Here is a 14,247-nt window from a genome sequence, read left to right on the forward strand (position 1 = left end):
TATGGACACACATGGTTTGTTATTGTAGACATACTTTGTCAGGGAATTGTGAACAAAAATAACAGAAAAATCTGTTTAATGACTTCACAGATGTGGGGAGTGTAAGAAGTTATTCTAACACCATGCACCAGGAGAGCTGCAGCAACTAAATAGTTAACTTCCTGGGGAGTTTCCTTTGGTAAGAAGTTTACTTATGTATAGCACCTGTTGTGTCGTCAGTTGGCAGTCTGCTTCTCCAAAAATACAGATACGGTAGTCCCAGTTTTAGCGACAGCTAATAGCTCCAGTCTTCAGCAACCTCATCAAACAACTGGAGTCATGTGTGCTCTGCAATATCATCCACTTTACAAATTGTATCATATTGCGCTGCACTCTCGTGGTATCTGCGATGAATGTGAAGTTTATTCTAATGCCTGCTAATCTTTGGACTGGAATTGCAGACGGCAGAGATTTTGGAAACTGAACGTCGCGGGCAGGCTACAGTATCACACTTCTCCTTGGGCAAAAAAAAGTTGTTCATTTCAGCATTTACGAAATATTTCACTCAATATATAACTAATTTGTTTCATTTGATGGAACTTCAAGCTGGATATGTAAATTATTTCAAGCGCAGCAGCAATTTTCTAACGTCCAAGCCAATTTTCCATAAAGCCAACAGGTGCGCATCCGAACCAATAAAACGGCCATTAGTGTCAACATTTTCCGATTGTGGATGTTACAGGATTTTTATGACGTACATTGTTTTTCTCAAAGGACTCCGTTTTTGAATGAGGTTATGTGGATTTTACTCTGCGTTTATCCGCTACAAATGTCTCCAAAACAACATTGGTGTCGTCCAAACAACTGTTGTGCATGGTGATAGAAAACGTCCCGTGAACAGTGCATTGTAATCGCTTTCTGCCACTAATCCAAATGATCCTTCCATTCTTAATCCTACTTGTATCGCTTCTCCAAAAACATGGCTCAGAAGCTGAATCAAGTCACATCAGCAAATTCCAACAACCAAGTTTAAAGGAACAAAACGGTAAGTTGCGTGTTTTGGAATGTGTGTAGAGTTTTCACTTTTAACATAGTTTGAGTTGTAAATAAAGGTGTTGAGAATCTCACATATCCATTGCTGCTCATAAACTAATGTGCTTTGTAAGAGGAGCAGGTTTAAGATGCATCTTGCTTGAGTTTAAACAGCAATAAATAAATAGCTTATTCAGTTCAAACAGCATTATCCGAGATGGGAAGTGGAAATGACCTTTTCAAGTGTGCCCATGTGTGTTTAAGGGGGAAAACCCTCTGAAATATCATGTCCCCTGAGGTTCTCTATGATCATAAAAGGCTCCATTCATTCAGTGGTAGGCACTCCATGTGATGTAATTTACTTACCCTTTGAACCCCACTGATTTAGACTGTCAAATAAAAAATTGTTTAGTAATTTCCCCTTTTTAAAGTAAAAAAAAAACATGGTGACCCATGTATGAATTATTTCTTTCCAGCATGTGCAACTTGGAATCAAGCTGTTTTGTTGTGATGAGGTGTGTGTGCATGCGTAAATGCATATATAGCCTATGCGCTTGCACCCAGGTAGTGTTGCAGTTAATTGAACATTATTTGATGAAGCATACACAACGTGACCTAGCAATATACTCTGTCCATCATTAATGTATTCTATGTAAACAGTTTGCAGGTTTTTGTTTCACACTGACACTGAATCACTTTCTCTAAAACTTTGTTTATTCTACACTTACCAGCATCCTTACCAAGTCATTACAAACCCCAAATCGTTTTGTAATACACAGCCCCCTCATGTTGTGGCAGTTCATATGGCACTCTATTTTCTACTTTAAGCTTTAGCAGTCGTTGTCTTCTTCTACGTCACCCCAAACTGCTCATTTGCATATTTAACTTTCCTGCATGCGGGCACTAGCGGTTCTGGGGGGGGCAGTGCCCCTGTGACAACAATTTTGGACCCCCTTGTGGCCCCCCTAAATGTGGAGTATAAAATAATTTTTAGATAACTCATTTTTGCTATCGTTCTTTTTTTACATCCATTATTAGACAGTGGCAACGCAGACCACTAATTTAACCCACACATTTTCTAGAGGGACGGCTTTAGGCGGAACACAACAGTATCGTACCACATGCAAAACGATATGACAACAATAACGTCTAATGTACAACTGGCCCCAGCTTGGCCCCCCCAGTTGAAATGGTCTAGATCCGCCACTGGCATGCGGCTCCTCTATCTGCGTTTAACCAGAGATCTGTTTATAATGATGAGATGCTCATGTCTCCGCCCTAACAATAGGCAGGCGACAAGCATAGGTCTACATATTAAACCCATAGAAACCCATTGGGACTATTTTGGTGAGAGTGAAACCTCTCGCTTCACCACTTCATCTCTGATTTAACTACATGTTAGCATATGGAGGTCAAGGGCAGGAAGTGTCATCCTTCTGTTGGGCCCTGTGGGGCCCATGATCAAAGCCTTGTCCCAGGATCCCCATCTAATCAATCTGGCCATGGAGAAAAACAAGTGGGGTGTTGAACCATAAAACCTGCTCTTAAAACAGTGGCCACACATGGAATGAGAATAAAGGCCCTGGCTAGCGGTAACCTTTGACTCTGATGTGTGAGTGTTTCACCAGAGCTCCGGTGTGGATGATTGCTGATGCTCGGCCACAATTTGATATTGGTCTGCTGGAAAAGCTAGACCTGTCTGGCATGTTTAGTGGTGGTTGCTGGGAGAGTTACGGTCTGGGGTAATTTAAGTCTTGGCTGCGGATGGCTGATGACTCTATAGATGTCTATCAGTCACTGCATGGTTGCTAGTGCGGTCCCTCTACTCTTAGTCTCAGTTTGGTAGCTAGTGCAATTTCTCCACTATCAGTCTTAGCTTGGTTGCTAGAGCAGTCCTACTATGATAACTTTCTCCAAGGGAACTGCTGTTGACTTTTTTTATGCAACCTGATACATAGGATATCATCTTTTGGTCAGCCACACTCCAGCCACCCAAGTCATAGACTGTTCTCTCTACTACTGCACGGCAAGTGGTACCGGAGCACCAAGTCTGGGACCAAAAGTCTCCTGAACAGCTTCTACCCCCAATCCATAAGACTGCTGAACAGTTTAACAAATGGCTACCTGGATTATTTGCATTGACCCCCTTTTTTTCTTGCACTAACCCTCTTGCACTGGCTCTATGCACACTCACTGTACTCTACCCACACACTCACACTTACTACACTGACACTCCAACGCACGCAAACACAACACACACGCATGCATATTGACGCCCCCCACACACACACACTTTCACACACGCTACTCTATTTATTATCTGTCCTGATTGCCTAGTTATTTCTTCCGCTACCTGCATGTACATATTACCTCAGGGTTCACAGGCCAATAGGGAAATGTGCAGTTTTTCACGTATACATGTGAAATGTCTGGGGAATGGGGATAGAGAAGTGCAGTGTGCATTCAAAAGGTCCCAATAAGAACAAGTCAACAGGCAATATGTAACCAACATGCGTAATGGGAGAAAAACATGGGGTGAAATGTTTGTTCGCTACAGACCGAGGACTTGAGATGTATGCACGGAAGTGGAACTTTAGTTTCATGCATTGATGTCAATGGATAGTTGCATCAAAATTCATGTTACTGGTGCAAATCTCAAGTCAATCTCTAGTCTAGCCCATATGTATCTGGAGATTTGACCAAACCTCTCCATGTAATTTTTTTTACTTACTCTACTGTGCAGTTTCATACAAAGCCAAGCATAATTTCCTCACATCAAAGCCATAGTCTTTTGTGTGGCGTGGGATTTGTTGAAGTCAGCATATTGCATGTTTTGCTCCGTTTAGGAAGTAACGCCTCTCCCTATCAGGCAATGATTACCCAACATTTGCTGGCTGGACTTACTAGGGTGGTTTATATAGCTGTTAGCCCATGCTGTTGACAGCTACCAGCTTGGCAGCTTGGATTCACATTGCCAGTCTGTTGTTGTGTTAAGTGGTTTCCATAGTAGTTTATTTTTTAATTGGAAATTACGGTATAGCTGTAAAACCGGTGAAACGGCACCAAAAGGATTTGGAATATAAATGTATTCTTTAATAATATAAGTTTCTCTGGGAAAAGTTGTTTTCAGTTAGAGTAAGTTGTAAATTGACAAATCTTAAAGAACTAATGTACAGTTACTCGCACTAAAGTAGTTGGCCTACACTGACAACTACGGTCTAGTTGAGAAAAAAAAGCTAATTTAATGATACTTTAAGTAAAGTAACTTGCAATACAAATAGACCTGAAAATATACTGACCACACAAGCGCTTTCCCGCACTGAGACACTAAAGTCTGTCTCGTCACCACAAGCAGTCCATGTAGACTTATTTCCCCCACACCACTTCAGTCTCAAGTGAGGACTAACAGTGTCTATATTTTTGCTGTCAGCACAACTTGAACGTCGGAGCACTGAATTTGGCAAGCGAACATCCCCCCTGCCTGCCTGCTGTTTGTCATTTTGGGCAGCGAGTGTACATTCTCCTCAGGCAAGAGGGAGTTTCTCAAGGGAACTGGGTCACAGTTTTTTAAGCTCTGCATTGGCTGAGAAAGCCTCCAGGCAGGCAGTAGCTTCTCTCTCATTTGCAGTATCAACATTGCCCCACATACTTTGTAAGGACCTATTGTTTTCAGCAGAATCAATGTCCTCTTGAGGTCAGTATGCAGCTCCAAAATCTTGACATTGTCATCGATATGTCCCTGTGAGGAGTGTCACCCATCCAGCCAAAGGTGTGTAATGTGCGTGCTTTTCTTTTAGTATCACAATAAATGCCCTTTGTGTCCTTTAAATAGTAAGTGGAATAATCTTGCTATACTATGTGGATAGGGAACACCTGCGGATTCTCCACTTTTAATTCATCTACCAGTCAAGTCCTTATAGCCCCAAACTATAGCCAGCATGCTGATTGTCAATGCCAATTATGGATTCATGGAAATTATGAATAGCAGTGACATGTACGTAATACAGTTTTTATGTTTTCAGCGTGGACCATTTCAATGTAACAATTTGCCTATTTCCACCTGTGAACCAGTGACCAAATAACTGTCTTGAGACACAGAGCCAACCAATCCCAAGAACATTCTTTCCTTATCTGCTGCAAAATGAAATGCCTCATTGAAAAATCAATTCATGAGAGATTCTTAGATAGCAGTAGATTTTAATGAATGTTATCAGCTGCCTACAATTGCTCCAGCACATGCAATATAGTGAGCACTTCTTTAGCTATTTCATCGATGGATTAGGCCTACAGCTGAAAATCTATTCAGTATGGAAATGAGCACCGAGTCCAAGCACATAGTTTCCCAGAGGAGACAAAAATATAAAGAGCACATAAATTTGGTCATATAAACGCGCCACTGTAAATAGCCCAATGCTAACATTGACATTGAATGGGAGAGAAGATGCAGTCTAGACATGAGTACGTCTGTCTCAAATTAGGATTACCTGTCAGTGCAAATATCTGTCATTTACTCCTCTGCAGCATCTTTTCCTCAAGTCTCTCTTGTTTCTCAGCTGCACTTCTGGCAGTGGTTTATGTGCTCATTGCCACGCACACTTGACATAATCCATTGGCATTTTCAAAAACATTGAGGTGAAATAGGCTACATGTAACTACTGTGTTACATAAATAAAACATTACATGGGTCTAGGCATACATTTCCTTAAATGTCTTGAGGAGAAAGCATTTCTCAAGAATGTAAATATTACTGTTGGCATAATCAGTGCATTACTATTGGGTAATTAGCGCATTATCATTCTTGTGGTGGCTTCGTCTCGAGTGCTGCTCATATTGGCACTCCCAAACTGAATACGTTTGGATTACCTGTAGCTGTGTTTGAGGATTTGTACATTGCTGGAACAGCCCTGCACTTGAATGGACTTAAGCTGTCTGTGGGGATATTGGCTGTTTTGAAAGCAGACTGAATTCCATTAGACTTACAATTTTGACCTTGGTTACCGTCTCTGGAGGGTATGTCTACATAGTTTGGCAGATGTCATCGCCCCCTCTCAGAGAACTATTTGAAAGTGTCTTGCTCCGTCAATATGCCGGGCTTGGGCGTTATCTTGCAGTTGATTGACAAGGAGCTTGACCCTGAACAAGTACCAAAATGTAGTGCAGCAGTGGCTTCTAATATAGAGATGGATTGGGAGTGGCAGATGCAACATTTGCTGTTAATTCTGTGCTTACATTTTGCAGAGAATGGAACAAAGTAGTATTGCTTTGGTACAAGAAGAGCAGAGCTGGTTAGTGAGGGACTGGTCACTATGCTAAATGTTCACAGAATATTAATTACTCAAGAGATGTGAAAGTATTTGGCATGGGTCTCCAGATCCTCAAAAAGATCTACAGCTGCACCATTGAAGGCATCCTGACCGGTTGCGTTACAGCAAGGTTTAGTATCTGTTTGCATCCGACCGTAAGGCGCTACAAAGGCTAGTGCAAAAGGCCCAGTACATCAGTGGGGCCAAGCTTCCTGTCATCCAGGACCTACAGTTGAAGTCAGAAGTTTACTTGCACATTAGCCCAAAACATTTAAACTCAGTTTCACAATTCCTGACATTTAATCATTGTACAAATTCCCTGTCTTAGGTCAGGTAGGATCACCACTTTATTTTAAGAATGAAATGTCTGAATAATAGTAGAGAATGATTGATTTATTTCAGCTTTTATTTCTTTCACCACATTCCCAGTGGGTTAGAAGTTTACATACTAATTGAGTGTATTTGGTAACATTGCCTTAAACAATTTAAACTTGGGTCAAATGTTTTGTGTAGTCTTCCACAAGCCTCCCACCATAAGTTGGGTGAAATTTGACCCATTCCTCCTGACAGAGCTGGTCTAACTGAGTCTGGTTTGTAGGCCTCCTTGCTCACACGCTTTTTCAGTTCTGCCCACACATTTTCTACAGAATTGAGGTCAGGGCTTTGTGATGGCCACTCCAATACCTTGACTTTGTTGTCCTTAAGCCATTTTGCCACAACTTTGGAAGTATGCTTGGGGTCTTTGTCCATTTGGAAGACCCATTTTCAACCAAGCTTTAACTTCTTGACTGATGTCTTGAGATGTTGCTTCAATATATCCACGTAATTTTCCGTTCTCATGATGCCATCTATTTTGTGAAGTGCACCAGTCCCTCCTGCAGCAAAGCGTCCCCACAACATGATGCTGCCACTCCCGTGCTTCATGGTTGGGATGGTGTTCTTCGGCTTGCAAGCATCCCCCTTTTTCCTCCAAATATAACTATGGCCAAACAGTTCTATTTTTGTTTCATCAGACCAGAGGACATTTCTCCGAAAAGTACGATCATTGTCCCCATGTGGAGTTGAAAACCGTAGTCTGGCTTGTTTATGGCGGTTTTGGAGCAGTGGCTTCTTCCTTGCTGAGCGGCGTTTCAAGTTATGTCGATATAGGACTCGTTTTACTGTGGATATAGATACTTTGTACCTATTTCCTCCAGCATGTTCACAAGGTCCTTTGCTGTTGTTCTGGGATTTATTTTCACTTTTCGCAAGTACTTTCATCTCTAGGAGACAGAACGCGTCACCTTCCTGAGCGGTATGAAGGCTGCGTGTTCCGATGGTGTTTATACTTGCATACTATTGTTTGTACAGATGAACATGGTACCTTCAGGCATTTGGAAATTGCTCCCAAAGATGAACCAGATTGTGGAGGTCTACAATTTTTCTTTATGAGGTCTTGGCTGATTTCTTTTGGTTTTCCCATGACGTCAAGTAAAGAGGCAGTGAGTTGGAAGGTAGGCCTTTAAATACGTCCATAGGTACACCTCCAATTGACTCAAATGATGTCAGAAGCATCTAAAGCCATGACATCATTTTATTGAATTTTCCAAGCTGTTTAAGGAACAGTCAACTTAGTGTATGTGAACTTCTGACTCACTGAATTGTGATACAGTGAAATAATCTGTGAGCAATTGTTGGAAAAATTACTTTTGTCATGCACAAAGTAGATGTCCTAACCAACTTGTCAAAACTATAGTTTGTTAACAAGAAATTTGTGGAGTGGTTGAAAAACCAGTTTTAATGACTCAACCTAAAGTGTATGTAAACTTCTGACTTCAAGTGTATATACCAGGCGGTGTCTGTGGAAAGCCCCAAAAATTGTGAAAGACTCTTGTCACCCAAGTCATAGGCTGTTCTGTCTGCTACCGCACGGCAAGCGCTACCGGAGTGCCAAGTTTAGGTCCAAAAGGCTCCTTAAAACCTGTTATGGCTCGGGGTTCCGCTAGCGGAACGTTTCGACAACATCCGGTGAAATTGCAGAGCGCGAAATAAAAAAAAATGAAATATTTAACTTTCATACAATCACAAGTGCAATACACCAAATTAAAGCTTAACTTCTTGTTAATCCAGCCACCGTGTCAGATTTCAAAAAGGCTTTACGGCCAAAGCAAACCATGCGATTATCTGAGGACAGCACCCCATCATACAAAACGCATGACAATCATATTTCAACCCGCCAGGCGCGACACAAAACTCAGAAATAACGATATAATTCATGCCTTACCTTTGAAGATCTTCTTCTGTTGGCACTCCAAAATGTCCCATAAACATCACAAATGGTCCTTTTGTTCGATAAATGTTGTCGTTATATCTCCAAAATGTCCATTTATTTGGCGCGTTCGATTCAGGAAAAACACCGGTTCCAATTCGCCGAACATGACTAAAATGATCTAAATAGTTACCTGTAAACTTTGTCCAAACACTTCAAACAACTCTCCTAATCCAACTTTAGGTATTTTAAAATGTAAATAATCTATAACATTTAAGACGGGATAAACTGTGTTCAATAGCGGATAAAAGGAAAGTGGAGCGAGCTCCAGGTCACGCGCCCCAAACAAAACAGTACACTTGGCTCTACACCCAGAAAGGAAAGGGCTACTTCTTCATTTCTCAAAGGAAAAACATCAACCAATTTCTAAGGATTGTTGACATCTAGTGGAAGCCATAGGAACTGCAACCAGATGCCTCAGAAATCTAGATTCACATAGAAATCTATTGAAAGCAATCACCTCAACAAAAAAAAGAATTCCTGAATGGTTTGTCCTCATGGTTTCGCCTGCCAAATAAGTTCTGTTACACTCACAGACAAAATTTTAACAGTTTTAGAACCTTTAGAGTTGTCTATCAAAATCTACCAATTATATGCATATCCTAGCTTCTGGGCCTGAGTAGCAGGCAGTTTACTTTGGGCACTCTTTTCATCCGGCCGTGAAAATACCGCCCCCTAGCCCGACGAGGTTAACAGCTTCTACTCCGTGTGGCTCAGCAGGCTATGGCACTGGATCTCAGTGCTAGAGGTGTCACTACAGACTCTGGTTCAATCCTGGGCTGTATCACAACCGGCCGTGATCGAGAATCCCATATGGCGGCGCACAATTGGCCCAGCGTCGTCCGGGCTATGGGAGGGTTTGGCCGGTGTAGGCCGTCTTTGTAAATAAGAATTTGTTCTTAACTGACTTGCCTAGTTAAATAAAGGTTTTTACACTGCTGATTTTCGCTGTTCCCTGTTGTATTCGGCGCATGTGACAAATCAAAATTAATTTGGTTTTATGTAAGCATATGTTTTCTTTCAGACTATTGTATTCACAAATTGCCGTTTCCATAAATTATTTTTGACAACTTCCATTGTGACCATGTATTTCCTGAATAAATCTGTGTTTCACAGGCATTACTCCAATGTATGCATCCACCAGCCCCCACACACCAAAAAATAACAATTTATCCTCACTTCTGGCATGGTCCAGGGTGGCAGGACTACCAACCAAGCAGTCTGGGAACAATGCGTCTGTTGCTCCACTAGAACAGTTCCTCAACTTATTTGGGCCAGGGACCCTTTTTGTGATAGCAAATTCATCAGGGACCCCCTCATGAATAAAAATAGCATAAAAGGAGTTCTACTCGACCATGGCAGTGCAGGCCCAACGAACCAAGTCTCGGGCCCCAGGAAGGAACATTTTAAAGGCCCATAACTTGACATTGAAGAGAATGTTGCAGTTGTCAAGCAAATAAAAAAGTATTTGGTCATGGGGCAGAGTATTTTAATCAGCTTTAAAGCCAATATCCTGTAATTCTACACATTTTGCCATGAGGCGGAGAGAGAAGTTAGCTGTTTTAAAGCTTAAATTACAGTCCATTTGTTTTTGTTTTTTTTAAATGTTGGGGGATACAAGAGATATTGAGTTAAAAAATGTACAATTGGTGGAGTACTGTGGATACCAATATCCCTGTGAACCTCCCAGGCCCATGTTGCCCAGGGTTAAGAACATGCATTGTGGATTGTAATACAATAATATTGTCAATTTATTCCATGGATCCCTTGGCCAAAACTTGTTTAATCTGTTATTAATATCTATATTTATTGTGTGATATATATCATTTTAAAAAGAGAACCCTGCACTAGAATGTTCTCCTCCGCTGTAACAGTCTGAAGGTGCCACTATGTGTGAAACACAGCATAAAGTCCTGTACATTTTGAGGCATTTGTTGTTTCAACTGACATAATTTCTGATCTAATTCTGAGAGGTAGCGATGTGTAGTCTGCTGCATATGAATTACGATATCAGAGCAAGATCAACTTCTCACTGCAGTTTCTATGCTAGTTTGAGCTGTCTGTTGGAACATGGAAAAGGATTACTAATAATGTATTTCACTGCCTCGTGAGGTCACGTATGGAGCTTGTATACTGTTAGAGTTTTACAGGAGCCACACATCAGCTGTTCTCACATGCTGGGCTTCATATACTGTAGGTCAGTCAGGGAATGAGTGAGGAGGGAAGCGAGATACAGTTTAAAAGTAAGATTAATCGTGCATAGTTGTACTCCATTTTTAAAGGGGGACTGAACTGGCCTCGTTTTTCATATTGCTCATAAAGAAATGCTAGCGGCCATGACTGAAGCCAAACGAGAGTTGTGTTAAATGTAGTTTGGTGTGTCTTTGCCATTCAATCACAACAAACAAGGGCTTTAATGAGTAGTGATGGCGAGGTAAGCTAAACTAGCTTTGCTTTGGTGAGAAGTTTTGAAGTTGAGGACTTCTCCCCTCCTGACTGACTCGCCATCTTGATGGTCTGTAAATTCAGTTCTATGTTTAGGCTAAAATCTGCGCTGACCGTGTGTTTAGCCAAGCTGACAGCAGCTAGCGAGCATAGCTTGGGGATAGCGGCAGCTGGCTAGCCTGCCATATCACAGTTATTCCAAAATAGAAAGAACAAGGGTCTGGGATGTGTTTCATAAGAAACTCGTTCTACAACATAACTTTAGTCTGCTCAGCTGCCCTACAACACAATATTCTATAACTATCTAGTTTAGTCTCATCTCTCCTTATGTCTGCTGTTAGATCTTTCCCGGGGGATAAATCCCAGAACTACTAAAATCCCTATAGGTTAAGGCTACATGTGGACGTTGCCCAGCTTGAGTGTAGATACTAACCTGCTTGATTTTTGTTGGTTGAAAAATACATTTATCAACATGAATCTGGTTCTGAAGGCAGCTGTGCAGAGTGGTCACTAGCTGGCACAGCCACAAAGTTTTTCAATCTTATTTTAAACATAACCAAACTTAAACACACCGCTAACCCTAATGCCTAAACTTCACCTTAAATTAAGACCAAAAAAGACATTTTTTGTTCCTTCTTTCTATAGCCAATTTTGACTTTGCATCTGGCCCATCTTGCAGAAATCACTACGTTCTGTAGTGTTTCCCCCAGGGTTTTTCATCAGTGGTGGCAATGTTTTTCTGGATCAAAATGGGATTTATAGTTCTGGCGGGGGCGTTGTAGTGAGTGTTAGGGTGGGTGGTATCCAGATTTTCATATCATACCGTCCTTCTCTCATCCCAGGATTTACGGTAGTACCGGTTTAGTACACAAAAAAAGCCAATTGGGCGTCTATTACCAGAATGCTAACAAAATTGGCACAAGTACTAGTGAATGGCGCCCTGTCTCCTTATTAAATTGACCACTTACTTAGCTAACTAGCAAGGTAAACCAAATGTACAGCTGGACTCAACACCTCCCGCTTTCTCCCGTTGTGCTGTATTTACAACAACAAAAAACACGTGACTAGGGCTCTACAGTACAACCAATTTGGTTGGATATGCAACTAAATATTTAGCTGTGTGACCATTCATTTTATTTTGGGAGCCATGACACTAACTAGGCTATTGTTGCCAGGTGAGTGAACTTTTCTGGTCTGTGCTCGCTCCTTAACATTCCCACCACCACAATATACAAGACTCCTTCCACCCAGTCACTCAGTGGGTTCCACATAACGTTGGTGAGGACAGCACACCCTAACAGGTCATGGTGAGGGAGGTGCCAGCATAGTCTCTGGCGACAGCCTCTGTGCCTGTACACTACACATATGCTGCCCCTCGCAGTACCCACACTAGGTCCCCTGGGAGGGGGGTATCTAATGCAATGAAAATGTACATTGGGCTCTTAGCTAGCTCTTGTGACTACTGATGATTTGAGCAACTGTGTTCTGGAGATACGTGTGGTGCACGGTGCAGATCGAATGGCCTGTCAAGATAATCAGGAATCTCCTTTTTTGATGAAGGCACATTGTTTTAGCGGACCGATTTTAATAGAGCAAGGTTGGGTCTGTCTCATTGGCAGGCATGGCTGTCTGACAATACAGAATGACATTGGCAGCAGATGCATATTTTATTTTAATGTAAGCATTGTCTCAGGCTTTTCACTCCCAATGCCAAGAACACAAGGATTGTATCAATCATGAGGTGATTACATTTGGAAACAATCGCAACGGGCTATTATCCCTATGTCAATAGTCTGCTAGTGCAAACGCAGCTACCATGATAATGCAGTAAGGGCCCAAAAAAGGATGACAGACAACTGGGTAAAGATTGAGCAACAGCAGCGCCTGAAGGGAGGCCTAATTTATCAACCAATCGCGATCTGTATAAGTTGTGGTAGAGTGACAGGTCAGTCGGCTATTATTAAAGGTGGTAGGCCTTTTTTCTTCCCAACGGCAAGGCAAACATCTGCTCAGCTGTTTCTCATTAGCGCTTATCGTTGACAGTATTGAAATCGCCCAGGAGCCCTGCTGGTTAATGAGATGCCATTGACAGGCCCAATCTATCATGTATCACCTCTGTTTGTCAAACTCCATTTTTCATTCTACTCAGCTTGACAACCAACGTTTGTTCGTGTCGTCTCCCCTCCCACTTGTTGGCAGGCATTATGCAGACATTTAGACCTAGGTCATTGAGTTGGCTTGTATCTGGAACAGATTGGAGGTTTTGCTAGTCCCAGTAATGAGTCAGATTCTATGTGCACTGTGATGGTAATCAATATACTGTGGCCCTGGGGTACCAACATAATCATAACTACGGTGCTTCTTCCTTTAAAAGTTTTGAGCTTATGCCGTGACCGTTTGCGGTAGATGGTGGCAGATTGTGGTAAATTGCGTTGTTCTGGCAACAATGGCTGACACTTAAATAACGTGCCAAATAATTCTGCGGCACCCAACAAGCTGTGCTGCAGAACGCCACAACTTTTAAAGGAAGAACCACTGTAGGGCTGTGGCGGTCATGGTATTTTGTCAGCCGGTGATTGTCAAGCAAATAACCGCCGGTCTCACGGTAATTGACCGTTAATTAACACATTTGTGACTCGTTTCAGGAAACTAGGCATATGTCGCGGGTCACTACTTCACAGGAGAGCCATTTGAACAGAAACTTTTTTTATTTAATAAAAAATTCAGAAATGCCTTCTCGAACATGTGACCTTTCATGTGCCTTAACACATTTGTATGTCATCTAAATACGAATAAAATGGTTAAATTACGAACCTAGTTTGTTAAGCCACAGAAAAAGTCAGCAATCTTCCCGCTAGCCATGATTGGCTGAGACAATGAGTAGGCTGGACATGCAGAGAGGTGAGCTTGGATTAGTCTGCCATATAGCACACTTCTGTCTATTTTGAGCTGGTCAGTATGTATTGGCAATCCTGTCTAACGCATCCTTTTTTGAAATACACTATCAGTCAAAAGTTTGGACACCAACTCATTCCAGGGTTTTTCTTTTATTTTTTACAATTTTCTACATTGTAGAATCATAGTGAAGACAAACTGTGAAATAACACATATGGAATCTTGTAGTAACCAAAAAAAGTGTTAAACAAATCAAAATATATTTGAGATTCTTTGAAGTAAAAT

The 14,247-nt window shown here is 41.6% G+C and overlaps 1 protein-coding gene across 2 annotated transcripts in view; it reads left to right on the forward strand.

Annotated features, from left to right (window-relative positions):
- Window positions 1–217: 217 nt before the first annotated feature.
- pdgfc (platelet derived growth factor c) overlaps window positions 218–14,247 on the forward strand; it is a 153,631-nt gene continuing 139,601 nt past the window's right edge. For both annotated transcript variants that reach the window (XM_045723874.1, XM_014211934.2), the window contains exon 1: window positions 218–1,024. In XM_045723874.1, coding sequence (XP_045579830.1) covers window positions 913–1,024 — 112 coding nt within the window. In that variant the 5' untranslated portion in view covers window positions 218–912. The remainder of the gene's footprint in view (window positions 1,025–14,247) is intronic.

This window comes from Salmo salar, chromosome ssa09 (assembly GCF_905237065.1).
Source record: "Salmo salar chromosome ssa09, Ssal_v3.1, whole genome shotgun sequence".
Lineage (NCBI taxonomy): Eukaryota > Metazoa > Chordata > Actinopteri > Salmoniformes > Salmonidae > Salmo > Salmo salar.